Here is a 16,656-nt window from a genome sequence, read left to right on the forward strand (position 1 = left end):
GTATGTGTGAGGGTGTGTGTTTGGGTGTGTGTGTGTGTGTGTGTGTGTATGGGTGGTGTGTGTGTTTGGGTATGTGTGTGTGTGTGTGTGTGTGTGTGGGTATGTGTGTGTGTGTGTGTGTGTGTGTGGGTATGTGTGTGTGTGGGTATGGGTGGGTGTGTGTGTGTGTGTGTGGGTATGTGTGTGTGTGTGTGTGTGTGTGTGTGTGTGTGTGTGTGTGTGTGTGTTTGGGTATGGGTGTGTGTGTGTGTGTGTGTGTGTGTGTGTGTGTGTGTGTGTGTGTTTGGGTATGTGTGTGTGTGTGTGTGTGTGTGTGTGTGTGTGTGTGTGTGTGTGTGTGTTTGGGTATGTGTGTGTGTGTGTGTGTGTATGGGTGAGGGTGTGTTGTGTGTGTGTGTGTGTGTGTGTGTGTATGGGTGTGTGTGTGTGTGTGTGTGTGTGTATGGGTGTGTGTGTGTGTGTGTGTGTGTGTGTGTGTGTGGGTGTGGGTGTGTTGTGTGTGTTTCTTCTCTCAGCCACGCTCGTCTGCGCTGCATGTGCACGTGCAACCGGTGCACCTTCTGTCTCTGTCAGAACTTCCTCAACTCTGAGCTGATGCAGACTGTGAAGGCCAAAATCTACACCGTCATTTTCAGCAGGTTCTCCCGACTCGTTCCTCCAACAAAACAAAACAAAACAACCACACACTCCTTCTCATCGTTCCATCTCTTTTGTTCTCCTTCGTCAGCTTGATGACTGTCGCCGTGTCGTTTTGCTGCTTCATCTCCGTGTTTGTGTCCGCTTGTCAACTTGTCGGCCATTTTCTGTTCCTCTTTGGTTTGTCCTTGTCTCTTGTTTCCATGGTCTCCATCACTCATCTGTTTCATGTCACACTCATTGTTTCTTACTTCCAGTAACTATATGCATGTGACAATAAACTTCCTTGTATCCTTGTATCATTTAATTGTTTTATTGGTCATGTCTTTGTGTCTTTCTTTTGACCTTCAGAATGCTGCCATAGTGACTGTAGGTCTTCCTCTGGTATGATAGAATGACATGCCGGTGTGACTCAGTGTAAACACATATAGACTTTGTGTCTTTTGTATTTTCAGAAAATTGTTAGCTGTACTGTCTTTTACAGTTTAGAAGAGCTTACTATGGTCCATGTTATGACATTTCATTCCTGTTGAGTCTTAAAAGATAAGACAAACATTCTAATCTTATTAAGGCCTTTTGCCAAGGACAGACTGCTGTATTTATTGCATTGCATGCAGTTTTTTTTATAAACTCTTTCATTTTACTGCAGGTTACATAAACATATTAAACACAGTCTCTGGTCAGCCAGTTTAGAATCAAGCAGCTTTTCATTCTGCTTTTAACACTTTCTTTTTTCACCCCCCACCCACCCCCCTCCTGTCTGTCTGTCTGTCTGTCTGTCCATACCTCAGGCACATGACGCAGGCGGACCTGAAGAGCTCCACCTTCTGGTTGAAGGCAAGCGTTGGAGCCACAGTGTTTGTGGTGCTGGGCTTTGCCATGTACAGGGCCATGCTCAGGTCCCGGTGACTGAGCCCCCAACAACCTCTCCCTGCAGGTTTCTCCCAACGTCAAACACAAACAAACATTCTCCAAACGAAGACTTAAGAGTTTCCACTTAGAAAAGCTATGTGTCATTTTGTACATGGGTGTGTATAATGCTCTGCCCTCTGTGGCAATATCATAGGTATTTATATTTATACTGACTTGATAGAGGAGTCAATGCCCACACACTATGTTGAATTTCTCTTCTCAGTTGTCTGACTCTTGAAATAGGTAACAGGAGACCTTGGATATCCTTGTGAATAATGTACATTGTTAGTGTATATACATATATATTTATCTTTCCCCATGAAATGGTGTAAAACAAAGGAGTCATGATGGATAATAAGCTTTCATACATCAGCTGTAATGCACAAATGGGCTCCTGAAGTGTTATATTCAGTTGTTTGAGATTAGTTTTGCAGGCAGGTTTCTGAAAGCCACAGGTGGGCCAGAGGTGATTCATATTACCATTATGTGCACTGATGGTCAAATAAGACCAGAAGACTTGGAAATGAAGGACTTAGAACAGGTAAATACATAAGCTAGATAACATATTTCAATATATACTTCAATTAATTCTTCCCAGTTGGTAGTTTTGCATGTGTGATCATGCATCAAGAAGTGTTCATATTATATAGTGGCCAGTGGGGTGGACACTCATCTGGCCAGTCATCCCATGCACCCTGGCACCATGTGTATGTGAAAGGTTCATCATGCTTTAACACAAGACCTGCATCTGTTAGACTGGATGTGCATGCTGTGTCATCTCCTCAGACACGTGCTCTTGCAAGGAGATCAGCGACCAACTACATTCCTCTGTGTTGTGAAAGAGATCCCTCTCCCGCACCTTACGAACACCATCAGTTGAGAGTTTGTTCAAAGTTAGTTTTTGTTTCTTTTTCATACTTTCCAAAGTTTACAATAAATGGTTGCTGCTAAAGCCATGACTGGTGTGTTGTAAGTTACTGTGGGTAGAGCTTTAAACACGAAAGCTGTTACACCGTGCAACTGAGAGAGTGCAGTGGAAGGTTAAGGGTGATGTGTGTGTGTGTGCACACACAATACTATTACTATTACACACACACACATATTACACACACACACACTCACTGTCATGTCCTGTCCAGTCCACAGCTTTTCACCTGTATAGCTGTCATGCCTGCCGTACCTCATTATACCTTAGTCACACTCTTATGGCTATCACACTGATGTCACATGATCAATTTGGACTCACTCCTCATACGTAGGAGGTTCATCCAATTCATGTCAAATGTGGTATGATGTGAAGATGTTGCTGATGTTATATTGCAAAGATATTTTTGTTATCTGTAATATGCTGAAATAGCGATAAGATTAATTTAAATATGTTTCCTCTATTCGATTTTGCCTTTTTTGAGGTGGTTCATGTGACTGAAATTTGCCATACACCTCTAGACTCTCAGTAAATACTCTGAGACAAAGGCTTGACCCCAGATGTGGCACAGGGACTCCGCCTTATGTCACCGAGTCTCATGGTTGCCATAGAGTTTCACTTAATTCTTCGATTCATGTCAAAGTTGGTATACATTATAGTAGAAGGGAGTCACTTGTGCTTCAGCCTGGTTGGTGCTCACGGAAATTTTGACTCTGAAGAAGACGCATAGGCGTCGAAATGTTAGTCGGTTTGCACTAATAAAAATCACTTTAAGCATTGTGTGCTCCGGTCCTGCTCCTTGGCTCTTGTTAGACCTTGGATCTCGCTTTTTGGTATACATAATGTTGAGATGTTGGTCATTCTAAATTGAGGAGCTTTTTTGATAGGTTGTAATGTGCTGAAATAGAGATATGATGAATTTGCAGACCTTGCCACATGGAAATGTGTGGAAAACAGGAAATGTGTGATACATTTGACATGGTTCAAACCTCACAGGTTATTAATTGTTATGGTCATGGTTTCCACGGGCGACAAATAATGAAATTTTGCAACCATATCGTCCCTCGACCCTCATTTGGCCCCAATTGCAGCCCAGGGACTCCATAGCGCCCCTTTATTCATTGAGTCTTGTGGTCACCAAGAGGTCAGCAGAGTTGAGCAGGAAGGGATATGGACCTAAGATTAATGTAAGGGGAGGGGGGGTCATGCCAAGCCATTGCCGCTTGGAGCTAAATTTATGGTTGTAATTTATTCAACCCTTGAGGCATAAGATAAAGTGGCACATGAAAATGAGAAAAACAGTATTATTTAGACATTATAGTTTAAAAGAAAACATACACATATCACCTCATGTTTTCATGAATTTATACATAATAGAATGACAGGAACTGATTCACCCACCATGCATATTTGACAACCCTCCCCGCTGACTCCATGGCTACAGTCTAGAGCCACATGATTTAGAAAAGAAAGAACATTATCTGTTGTATGAATATTTATATTTATTAGTCAGATTATGCTTACAAGTGGCATTGTCTGTGCAGGGTATCAGTTTATTTCAGATGCACAGAAGAATGGGGCGCCAAATGTAACATGCCTTATTTCGTGGACAGAATGACTTTCGTGTGACGAAATACATATATTCATTACGAATGTGCTACATCTTTACGCCTTTTGTCCACGGAATGCACAAATTTAAAGCATATGTCACTGAATGCATTTCGTAAGTTGTTAAGTTACTATTGCGTGGACGGAATGCCTTCTGTAACAACACAATAATTCTGTGGACGAAATTGAAATAGGATGCACAGAATGATGTAGGTGCATTCCGTAGGATTTACGTAGACAGAATTACTTTTGACCAAACATTTCGTCTACGACAGTGAATACTGCATTCAGCATTATGTCCACGAAAGAAAAAGACCACCAGTCAATTTCGTCCACGAAATGATGTGCTCACTTCAGTGTTTCGTGGACACAATGCAAACCAATTTGTGCATTCCGTGGACAAAAGGCGTTACGATGTAACATTTTAATGAATAAATGTATTTCGTCACACGAAAGTCATTCTGTCCACGAAACAAGGCATGCTACATTACTGGAGAGGTGATTATTGGGTGCGCTATAAGTAGGCGATTTCCCAACCAAGCCTGTTTACCATCAAAAACTCAGGCATTCTTTTTTAATCGCAATGAAGAGACATAGTGTACTGAAAAACAGCAGTTTGGCCATCAGGTGGCAATGATCTTCAAATAAATTATTCAAGTATCTCTACTTCACAATAATCATTCTCATCTGTATTTCCTGTGCGGAAGTCACATCTTCATGCATCAGTGCTTTAACTCTCGCAAAGACTTCATCTGTTCTCTTTCTCAAATACATCAGAATATATATTCCCACAATAATGCTAATCCACATGACGAACAAGAAGTATCGAAAGGATGGATCCCAAAACTCTGGAAAATAAAAATAAATATAAAAATAAGTTTGGAAATCAGAATCAAAGAAACAATATCTTTTTTTGCATGCTCGTGTGACTTAGGCTACTTGGCAGTGGAAGGAATCTTCTAATAGTGTATCTCCCTGACCCTGAATATTGGGTAAAAGATACACGACCATGAGCATGTAGGATAGGCCTATATTTAATGGTAGAAATGTGATATTAAAAGTGTAACCCTTTCCTAATCAACCTTACAAACAGGAAATGAAATCCTTACCCATGTTCTTCATTCAGATGTCTGCATGCACAACAGGGACTGAATAAGGAATGAATGACTGAATGCACCTCAGGCGCTTCAATTCCGTTGTTTCTTTATGGAATGGTGCGACTGACTTGCGTTTAAGAGCAGGGCACAAGCAGAAAAAGGCAAGGCTTCTAAAACCATGAGGCGCAGAAAGTTAAAAATAGTTCAGCTTTTGAGGTCTTTTTTTTCAACAATGTGGCAGGCAACCAAGCAATGACCTATTGTTGGAAAAAAAAACGCAACCTTAAAAGTTGAACTATTTTTAACTTACAACAAGCTGTTCGCATTTAAATTTCGTACTTTAATTTTCCAAAAGTAAAGCACTATGTTTCATATAATTTCCAATTTTCAAGTAGTTTATGTATTCATCAAAGGAATTATACGTAATGAAATTGTTTTGCTCAAGAGCCAGCTCATGTTTAAAGAATAAATTAAAAGTAGTAAATATAGCTGCAAGCAGCAATGAGGGGGTCAAGCAGTCAGTTCAGCAGTCCAAATTTGTCATGTAACTCAATGCGGTTGCATCAGGTATATAGCATTAAGCAGTACAACTTTTTTTGTATGTTAGTCTCATGGGGCCTTGTCAAACCATCCCATATCTGCTCATTTGAGATATAGCGCCACCTAGTTAAAAATGAAAATGCAAAACAAGGTGTTGTAATTGCAGGTTTCTCTGACTGACATATTAGAAACTGCACAGAATTTAAAGCATAGGACCATTATGACACCCTCTGAATGTATGCCAAGTTTCCTGGAATTCTGTTCACGGGGGGGCATATCAGCTACACACACACACACACACCCATGCACACACATACACACACATGCATACACACAAACAAACGTACACAAGCATGCACACACAAACACACCCACATAAGCACACAGATAAAAACATAAACACAAGCAGGCACACAAACACGCACGCACCAGCACCCCATTACCCCCACATACACACTCACAAGTGAACACACTCAGAAGCACACATATACACTAAAAAAAACACTACATTCACACACACATTTTCATACACACTCATTTACATAAACAAAGAGCAAGAGCAGGAGATGGAGACAAATTGACAAGCGTGATTTATTTTTGTGAAGAGAATGTGCAGGACTGAACTGAGGTCATATTTTGTACCGCTTTGCGGTACATCTACAATAATTTAAAACATTCCAACTTTATTATCAACCTTTCAACTTTATTATAATGCAAAATATCAAATCTTATTTTTACCCTGTCATGTGGCTATCTGCCATAAATCTCTAACTTATAAACCACAAAAAGTTAAACAACAAAGGTAATTGAGAAGCTATAGGGACATTGAGAACATTATTTTTGTTATGGCAGTTTCCATAATGATTAAGCACCTTATGAATGCATAGAATATATTTCACAGACTTGTTCTACATACGAATCAATGAATAAATATCAGCAATCTTGTTGATGGGCTTCACATTTGATTGATATTCGCAGTAGTTCCTTTCATTTCCTCTTCTTTGATCTTTTTTGGACTGATTCTGTTTCATTTTTGATTATTTAAAGATACAATAGTGTATCATATTATTTTCTCATACAGGTATGAATTAGATGTCTCATCGACAGGCTAACAAACACATAGTGTCATGGAAAATCAATAAGTTTGTACAGTCTCCATGTTGATTTTTTTCTCAAGTGACTTTGTGGGTATTACATGTATGCAGGAATCCCTCAAATGAAACAATAGGCCCATTTTTCGCTACATGGGTACCAGCTGAAGAGTGTATCACCTTTATCAGCATCAACAACACGGTCCTCGTCACACGATCAGGTTGATCTCAGTAGCTTGTGGACAATTGTGTGCAATCCACCGATTCTAACACACCCTGGCTGTTCCTCAGCCCAATCCAAACAAATATTTTCAGTCCATGAATGAAAGTTTGCTCCAAAAATTGCTTACCATCTTTTTTTCATTTTTATTATGCAGCAAAATATGTAACAGATTTTTTCAGTATAACATGTAAGAAGACATCTCACAAATGAAACTGTGTTTCACGCTGCATAGATAATCATGCCATATTGAAAATGGGTCACCTGCAGGGCAACCACTGACAACACAGTCCTCGTTTTCATCATTGGGTTGTCCTGAATCCCAGTATTTTGTGGACAAAAGTGTGTTATCCACCCATTTCTACCCACCCTGGATCTTCCTCAGACCAATCCAAACCGGGATTCCCAATCCATGAATGAAAACTTGCTCCTCTTTGTCGTTGATGATCACCAGGTCTCCTCCAATGTCTTTGCATCGTTGTCTGCTTTCAGACCACGTATTCTTTGAAGAAGAGATGAGGTAACATTTGGTGTTAAAATATCTCCATCCTGAGGGACATCTCTTTTCCAGTTTAGAGATTCTGGCTTGAAGCTGGCCATTGGTGCGGAGTAGCTGATACATCTGTCTGGTTAGGTTGGTATTACTGGCCAATGCCTGGTCTCTTTCTATGGTGATATTCACATGGCTTGCTAGCAGGTGCTCCCTCTCAGCCTGTAGCTGGCGTTTCTCCAGAAGGTATTTGATTCCCAATCCTATGTTGAGTGCTAGCAGCAGAACACACAGCAGTCCCAGACACACCGCGGCCCATCTAGTGTAGTTCTTCACCGCTCCAGAGGGCTTGGAGGCTGTAGACTTCTCAGGTCTGCCACAAGGACTCACATTGGCGTAGATTCTTCCCTCTGTTCCTGAATCTGCTTTTTGAGAAGTGGGACTCATATTAAAGTTGTCATTGTTTGCATATATTCCATCTCCTGACATATCTGTTGTCACTGTTGGAGCTGCTGAAGTGATGATGAACAATTGTCACTATCTTATGACCGGAAGGGTCTCTTAGGATTTGAAGTTTGGAGGAACCAATGTGGGGGTTTATTAAAAAAAAAAGCTTCCTTTTTCATAGTTACAGAAGTGTCAGTTTCTCAGAAGTGTCAGTGTTACTTCTGTTTTTATGAAATCTTGCCACATTACAAAAATATCTCTGAATTTCCGTAACTCATATTTTGTGGGAGGAGTAAATTCAGTCTGGCTTCCACTCAAACATGTGTGTGCAGCAAAATAAAGTATAAAATAACTTAACCTGTAGCCCCATTTTTCATTTTTTTTTGCCCAACATTGCACATCATCTACTTAGGAGGGCACTGTTCCAACATACTTTCACTAGTTCGCCCGTCGGCATGATTGCTATACTGAGTGTATACTGTAAGCTAAGCGCGTGTTTGGTAGCTGGCCGTGGTCATGGAATGCCTGAAGCGGAGATCGCGATAGAACGATGGCCGCTTGCACCCCAAAAGAGCAGAAAGGAAAGCCACTACCGAAATTACATTTGCGCTTGCTTAGCAAGTCATAGATGGAGTGGATGTACAGTAGGACTGTAGCATCTGATAGGCATCTGTGGACCAACGGCTCAGTATTTGATTGCTGCTCTGATAGGCCAATGCATGCAGCTGTAGTAGCAGCTCCTAGCCTGAATGCACAGAGTAGCGGCCTGCGGGAACCGGATTTGACAAGGATATATATTAGAGTCTGGAACCTGTGACGAGTGATGGGTACCCTTCATCTGAGATGTAGAGAGCGGGTTAGTAGGTGATGCTTGAGCTGACCGATATGAGATGTAGTGTGATGGGTATGAAAGCTGAGGATCTGAGGCAGAGTTGGATATGAATAGGAGTGTCCTTTCCGGAACTGATCGGTTTAATCTGATTGGTAGTAAACGTATTGTGTCCTGGTCTAACTCTCAAGATCTGCCATCGGGAATGAAATGAGACGAGGGGCATGTAGACTCACTACATCTCAGCAGCCCAAAGGAGGCCGGTAAACATGATGGAGGGTGAATCAGAGTGCGGTGACATGAACCCTTTGCGAAGTATAGCGAGGCAAGCACGCAAGAGTGGATCTTCGTTGCGCTTGCTCAGCGGCGGACATTCATGTATTGCATAACCGTGGGAACGATGGTGTCAGGGTTCAGCAGAGCTGCTGCCGCGAGGGTCTCGGGGTTCAGCCGAGACGTTGCTGCATGGTCTTGGGGCTCAGCGGAGCAGTCATTAGATGGGTCCTAAACCTTGGCGGAGCTGTTCCTAAAGGTCCTATGGGCTCAGTGGAGCTGCTTCTGCATGGGTCCTGGGGCTAGTTGGAGCCGTCGTTGCCTGGGTCCTGGGGCTCGGTGGAGCCGTCGTTGCCTGGGTCCTGGGGCTCGGTGGAGCTGTTGTGCATGGGGATTTGGGCTCAGCAGAGCAGTCATGCACGGATCTTGGGCCTCGGTGTAGCTGCTGCTGTATGGGTCATGGAGCTCGGTGCATTTGCTGCATGGTTATGGGGCTCAGCGAAGCCATCATTTCATGGGTCTTGGGCCTCGGCGTAGCTGCTGTTGCATTGTTCTCGGGGCTTGGTGGAGCCGACGTTGCATGGGTCCAGGAGCTCGGCGTAGTTGTTGCTGCATGGTTCTCGGGGCTTGGTGGAGCCGACGTTGCATGGGTCCTGGATCTCGGCTTAGTTGTTGCTGCATGGCTCTTGGGGCTGAGCAAAGCAGTCGTTGCATGGGTCTTGGGGCTCAGCGTAGCTGCTGTTGCGTGGGTCCTGGATCTTGGCTTAGTTGTTGCGTGGTTCTTGGGGCTTCAGCGAAGTAGTCGTTGCATGGGTCTTGGGGCTCGGCGTAGTTGTTGCTGCATGGTTCTTGGGACTGAGCGAAGCCGTCGTTGCATGAGTCTTGGGGCTCAGTGAAGCCATCGTTGCATGGGTCCTGGAGCTCGACATAGTTGTTGCTGCGTGGTTCGTGGGGCTGAGCAATGCCGTCGTTGCATGGGTCCTGTAGCTCTGTGTAGCTTTTGCTGCATGGGTCTTGGGGCTCAGAGGAGCCGTTGTAGCAGGGTTGCAGGAGCTCAGCGGAGCAGTTGCTGCGTGGTTCTTGGAGCTCAGCAAAGCAGTCGTTGCATGGGTCTTGGGGCTCAGCAGTGCCCTTGTAGCAGGGTAGCAGGAGCTCAGTGGAGCAGTTGCTGCATGGGTCTCCCTGAAGCTGTTGTTGCATTGAGTCCAAGCTCATTCCGTACTATCTGTGGCAGCCTTAAATAATTCAACCTGGGCTGAAAGAATACTTTTAGAATACCATTACCTGATAAAACATGACATATTCAGCATGATACGACATACAACACATAATACATGATAGGCAGATAAGGCATGAATAGCATGAATGATGAGTATCCAGATGGAATGAAATGGCTGTGGCTAATGAATAGCTGGGTAGACGGAACGGGATGTTAAAGCTGGAGCATGCAGCGTGAGGAGGTGGTCGAAGGGCCTTTGCTGTGGCTAGTGATTAGCTGGGGAACCGGAATGGGACGTTGTGATCCGAAGCACTCGCGGAGTGCTGATAACCCACTGCGGCAGGCTGGTCAAGCGCGGAGCCGGGGAACGGATGGGTGGTGGGGTGGGGGGTGGGGGGTAGGGGGTAGCGACACTGTCCCTACCGGAGCCGGCTGAGACCAGGTGCTTGCTAACTCGTAAAGAAAATAGGGAGCTAGCGAGGTGAGTTTGAACGGACGCCTCTTCATGAGTCGTGGCGTGCTGTACAGACGTGACTCCGGGAATGGAATGGGGAGGGGGAAAAAGGGGGAAGGGAGGGAGCAGTCGTCGGAACGACTGGAAGAGGGGCAGCCCTGGACCGGGTCCTGGCTGGGGGAAGTGGGTGGGGAAGGGGAAGAGGGGGCGGAGGGAGTAGCGACGCGGTCGCTACCAGGGCCGTCTGAAGAAGTGGAGTCGGTGGTTAAGAACCTGGGCCGCTGGCGTGGCTGTGGCTGAAGCAGCGGAGTGATACGCTCTGGAGCGTGTGGTGCAGGAAAGCGCTGTCAAGAGCGGCCTGCTTCCTGGTCAGGAGAAGAGAATGAATAGAGGGAGCGGGAAGGAGAAAAGATTGGTTTATAGGACTTAAATAGGAGTTAAAAGACGGAGGAGGATGGAATTTCCTATCCGACCTACGGAACAAGATGCTGCGGAAATGGAGTGCTGCGGATGTGTGCCGCAGGGTTTCCGTTGTCCAGTAATTACCGGACATTGGCCGGAAAAAAAATGAAATGTCCGACAAAATGAAATCTCTCCGGGTCAAATTGTCCGATTGAAATTAGCTAATAATCCCGTCCCCTAACGCAATCTGAATTTGAGAATAAGCCTTAATATGTAAGCCTATATTATACATCCTCTGGCTATGTTTTTTTAATGAACAGGCTCTACCGTTTGAAAAGTATGCTATTAAACAACACGCATAGCCTATGCTGCATTTCAAATATGAAGCGCACGCTTAAAATGTCCATGTTAAACAACGAACAAATGAGTGAGGCGGTTCAAACATGGTCAGGCCCAGGCAGACTAGTCTTAAAAGTTTTTTCAGAGGCCAGATGCAATGGATGATGATAAATTGGTAACGTCTGAAGCCTGTCCAGTCAACTCCACCACCCCCAGCTAAAAAACAGAAGTGTCGGGCGTAGGCCTATCTGTCGGAATCAGTGACGTTGGAAGTGGAGTTGAGGGGCTGCGGCCGCTCCAAGACACTGTCATTCTCCGTGTAGCTACACTGGACATGCAACTGTGTTCTTTACCCAAAGCAGGCCTATATGCTTTCTCTGTCTATAATCTGCAGAGTTCCCAGATGGATGTGAGTGAAGCGCTTGTAGTAAATTACTTTTAGCAGTAGTTTGCAGAGGTGTCAAGTAACGAAGTACAAATCCTTCGTTACATTACTTAAGTAGACATTTTGGGTATCTATACTTTACTGGAGTAATTATTTTTGAGCCGACTTTTTACTTCTACTCTACATTTTCAAGCAAGTATTTGTACTTTCTACTCCTTCATTTTAAAAATAGCCTCGTCACTCCTAATTCATTTCGGCTTGTTTTTATTCCGACTCATCGTTGAAAAACAAAATCGCCTCACCCAGATAGAGAGAATTTGATTGTGGTTGGACGAGAAGTAGGCTATAAACATATCCCATTCTGACACTTTATTGGTTTGTACGCGATCCGTCACACCACCTGAACGTGACACAAATCATTACTCTCCAACAAGGACATAGCAAACGTAGCAAAGTAGCCTACAAAAATGTCCATGGCAGAGAAGAGAACCTGAGCGAAATGTCCCAAAAAATACGAACAACCGGGTCATTGTAACCAAAATATGACATCGTTTAAACAGCCTGCGGAACAAGCCAGCGGACATCTTTTACTGTCTATGGCGGAAATACTGGGCACTTAAAGTTGAGGCTTATCAGTTTGTTATAAGTAGCTTAGGGTGACCAGACGTCCCGAAAAATTCAGGACAGTCCCGATATCCAAGCAGTTGTCCCGAATCCCGAATCCTGCCCTAATTGTCCCGAAAATTATACTCAATCAGAATACTGAGTAGTTATTTTCTGATAAACATTAAAAACTGTCCGTAGAGAGTCTGAGTCGACTGCATGTGTAGCCGGACGAGTCCTTACCTGGAGCATTGTGATGGGTTTTGTTGTGTCTCGCTCCTGCCCCACCTACTTCGTAAGTGGGTAATTGACAGCTGTGCTCCATAAAAAGGAAGCGCGGCTATCCAGGGCAGACGTCTGCTTTGTCCAGGGACGACTCTGACCGACCTATCGCCTATCCCCGACGTTTGGCTGTAGTTTGTTCCACCATTTGCTCCAGGTAGGCTTGAGTCTTTGTCTGATGAACATTCGTTTGTGCACTGATGTGCCGGAAAGTTCAGAACTTGTTTACGTTCCAGTAACCGAAGTTGCTGCTAAACTACTGGCTGGATATTGTCACGGCTGCTCTTTCCCCCGGTGTGCTCATCAATTCCAGCTTAGGTAGGTGTACTCCTTCCTGTGTGCAAACATTATCGCATAGCTAGGCCACTCGTTTACGTTATCTGTTAATTACAGCAACATCACAGAGTGTTGCGCTGTCCGGGCTTCCTACATCTGACGTTAGCTGTTGCATGGTAGGTTGTAGCTTTATTTACCTCGATTTACCTAAATTAAGCATAACGTTAGAGTAATGACTCTGTACTCCTTATAGGATCTGTATGGTATCCTGATGTGGTGACGGCCTTGCTGTTTTGTTCCTGTTTGGGGTTTGCTGTGTGGAGCGCCTTCCGCTTCTCTCTGTGGACTTCCATCGCTGCGTCTCTGATGCATGATTGCTAGCTAACCTGGTGGTGGCTATCTGCTTGGGCCAGTTTAGTGCGGACGTGCGTGTTTGTTGCATGAGTGTGCATGTGTGGGAGTTTGGTTTGCTTGCTGCTCTATTGATGCTCTGTGCTTTTCTCTGTATTTTGTTTTGTCTTATTTGTACTCATTTGTTTTTGTTTGTTTTTCTACTGCATGTACTGTCAAGTGGGCTTTCCCTGTGTATGTTGCTTGTCTCTCCTGCTGGGGGCTACATTGGGCGCATGTTGGAGGGTGTATTCTCCTCTGGTGGTGTCCATCCCTTATCGTGTGTGCTGTGTTAATTAGTTTAGATAAGTCACCTTTTCATTTTGATTTGCAGTGTGGTTTGAATCACAGATTTCGCCTCAGAGGCTTTGACATCTGCCCTCTACGGTAAGCCCAATCTAGTTTCAACATTGATCCTGACGATCTAGCATTACATGGTGTTGCTCTGGTATTGAAGTGCATGTACATTGATCCTGTTTTAAATAAATAAATTGTAATAGTTTTTGTATTGTAATCTCACGTCTCTGCCTATTATTCAGACTACCAACTTGTGTGACCCTAGTGGTAAACAGGAAATTATCAGGTTAATTTAACGGGTAGGTTCCTGGGTAACAGGGTATTACAACCTGGTGACTGTTTATATACAAGGTAGGCTACTGTCACAATTTGGCGCTGCGAGCAGGGTAGTCTGAATTGGAGCAAAGGCGTGTGATTCTTTTCTGTTTCTTTTTTTTTTTGGGGGGGGGGGGGGGAAGGGGTGCAAAGTTGTGGTACATAGAGCAGTGTGTTGCATGAGTGACTGTTTCTGTGTGTTGTATGAGTGGTTGTTTTATGTTTGTGTGAGCGTTTGTCTGTATTTTCAAAACAGCAACGGCTGTCGTTTGAAGACCACCCGGCCATCTCCTTTTGATTTTGGCTGTGACCGATCACCTTCTGTAAGTACAGTAATTTTCTATCATGGAACAGGAGTTGCAAGAGCTTAGGGACATGATTGCGCAATTAAAAGCTGATAATGAACGGTTAAGACAAGAACGTGCATCTGTTCCACAGCCTAGGCCAGGACAGCCTGATGCCCCCTCACTCCCAGTGACTGAAAGACTGGTCTTTTTGCCACGAGACCGGAAATGTCCCACCTTTAGTGGTAAAACGGGCATTAGCATAGACGAGTGGGTGGAAGAAGCACAGGCATGTATGCGTGCCCGGCACCTGTCTCCTATTGATCAGGCTTTCTTTCTTTTCGATCACCTCGTAGGGGAGCCGAGAGAAGAGATCAAATTTCGTTCTAACGTAGAGCGTAAGGACCCGGACAGAATTATTGCTATCCTGAGAGAGTTATACGGGTGTTCTGAGCCATATGTTGCCCTACAAGAGGCATTGTTCTCTAGAAAGCAACAGGAAGGAGAGACCCTGCAGGAATTCTCTTTAGCTTTATTGAATTTAATGGGAAGAGTTCAGCAGTCTGCTCCTGATGCAGTGCCCAATGCTGAGGTTCTACTGCGGGACCAATTCACAGAGTATGTTCTTGATGGGGCCCTGCGACGAGAACTTAAACAATTAGTGCGAAGGCAGCCACTCTTCACTTTGCTAGAAGTGCGGGCAGAGGCCATCCGGTGGGAACGGGAGGGATTGCCAGGGGGCGCCAGAGGACGTAGTTACTCTCTCCCATCCACCCACGGCATTCAGTATGGCGTTCAGGGTGGATCTCGCTCGCCTGCGGGCAGCCAGTCACGTGATTCTGAACTTGGTGAGTTGAAGGAACTCCTTAAGCAACAACAAGACCAGTTGAATCAGTTGACACGGAGCATTGCTTCACTTCAGGGGGCTCATCAGGCTCGCCGCCCTTTCCGCAGCCAGACAGTGATTTGTCGTAGGTGCCAGCGTCCTGGGCATTTTGCGCAGGACTGCGATGGAGAGCGAGTCCACCCCCGCTCACAGTCCCTTGCTCCTGCTTCCCGATCGTTTAGCGGGTCCCAACAGTCTGCTTCAGCCCCGGCGGAAAACTAGCACCCACCGAATTGCAGAGTCACAGTTCGGGTGGGGAGTCTATTGGCTCAGAGGGATTTGGTGGTAGGTCAGGTATGTCCAGCTTAATGGCGTCATGTCCCCATTTGGACGTATGTATTGGTGGGGTGCACGTGCCCTGCCTAATAGACACCGGATCTATGGTGTCTACGATTACCGAGACATTCTTTCAGAAGGATTTTGAGCCGTTGGGCCAGAGTAGTCTCAGGCCATGTCATTGGCTCCAACTCCGTGCAGCTAATGGGCTTGCCATCCCCTACGTGGGCTACACAGAGTTGGAGGTTGAGCTTTGTGGTAAGTTGATACCAAATTGTGGGATCTTGGTCGTCAAGGATCCCCCAGGTGGCCTGAGTCCTAACATTCCTGGGGTGCTCGGAATGAACGTCCTTAGAAAGTGCTACCGGGAACTCTTTGGGCAATATGGCTCATCTTTGTTTGAAGTGCCACCAATATCTCAGGCCCCAATCCCCCTCTTCCAGGCATTCCAACGCTGCCATGTAGCTGAGATGCAGTGCCCTTCTAACTTGTTTGGCCGAGTTAAGGTGCGAGGGCGGAGGGCCTGTCGTGTCCCTGGTGGGACCATGAAGTTAATTCTATCCACCTGTTCGGCTCAATACGCCAGTGGCACGGTCCTGTTCGAACCCCCAGAGTCTGGCCTACCTACAGGGCTGCTTGCTTCTCCGGCCTTGGTAAAAGTTGTACATGGCACAGCGTGCATCCCAGTAGTTAATGTTGGTACCACTGATGTTTTGCTATACCCACGCACCCACTTAGGTACGCTACAATGTGTCCATGTAGTAAGTCTACCTGCAGGGGTGACTGAAGTCCCACCTGTAACTGCTACTGTTGCGTCTCCGACAGGAGCAAGTCCAGGCACTGCTGGGGAGGTTCCACACTGTGTTCTCCTCCCACGATGGGGACTTGGGCTGCACTGACCTTTTGTCACATGACATTCCCCTTATAGACGATGTTCCTATTCGGCAGAGGTATCGGAGAATACCCCCATCCGACTATGAGCTGGTAAAGGCCCATATTAATCAGTTACTTGAATCCAGTGTGATCAGGGAGAGCTGCAGCCCATATGCCTCACCTATATGTGACCACGGGAGTCAGATGACAAGAGTCTTGACTATAGAGTGCTCGACTACGCCACTTGGGGCCTTTCACACCAAGATGTATTTTAGCTAGACCTCCAACACCTTGATTTAGACAAGAG

At 45.2% G+C, this 16,656-nt stretch overlaps 2 protein-coding genes across 3 annotated transcripts in view; one reads left to right on the forward strand and one right to left on the reverse strand.

The window, feature by feature from the left end:
- rhot1b (ras homolog family member T1) overlaps positions 1-2,504 on the forward strand; it is an 18,571-nt gene extending 16,067 nt beyond the window's left edge. The window contains exons 19-20 of one of the 2 annotated variants that reach the window (XM_042104701.1): positions 516-638; positions 1,428-2,504. In XM_042104701.1, coding sequence (XP_041960635.1) covers positions 516-638; positions 1,428-1,545 — 241 coding nt within the window. In that variant the 3' untranslated portion in view covers positions 1,546-2,504. The remainder of the gene's footprint in view (positions 1-515; positions 639-1,427) is intronic. The other variant, XM_042104702.1, reaches the window with a different exon arrangement.
- A 3,848-nt stretch (positions 2,505-6,352) lies between these two features.
- LOC121719253 (oxidized low-density lipoprotein receptor 1-like) lies at positions 6,353-8,636 on the reverse strand. Its single transcript, XM_042104716.1, has one exon. The coding sequence runs from the start codon at positions 8,006-8,008 to the stop codon at positions 7,391-7,393; it is 618 nt and encodes a 205-aa protein (XP_041960650.1). The 5' UTR covers positions 8,009-8,636; the 3' UTR covers positions 6,353-7,390.
- Positions 8,637-16,656: the final 8,020 nt, after the last annotated feature.

This window comes from Alosa sapidissima, chromosome 9 (assembly GCF_018492685.1).
Source record: "Alosa sapidissima isolate fAloSap1 chromosome 9, fAloSap1.pri, whole genome shotgun sequence".
NCBI classification, from domain to species: domain Eukaryota; kingdom Metazoa; phylum Chordata; class Actinopteri; order Clupeiformes; family Clupeidae; genus Alosa; species Alosa sapidissima.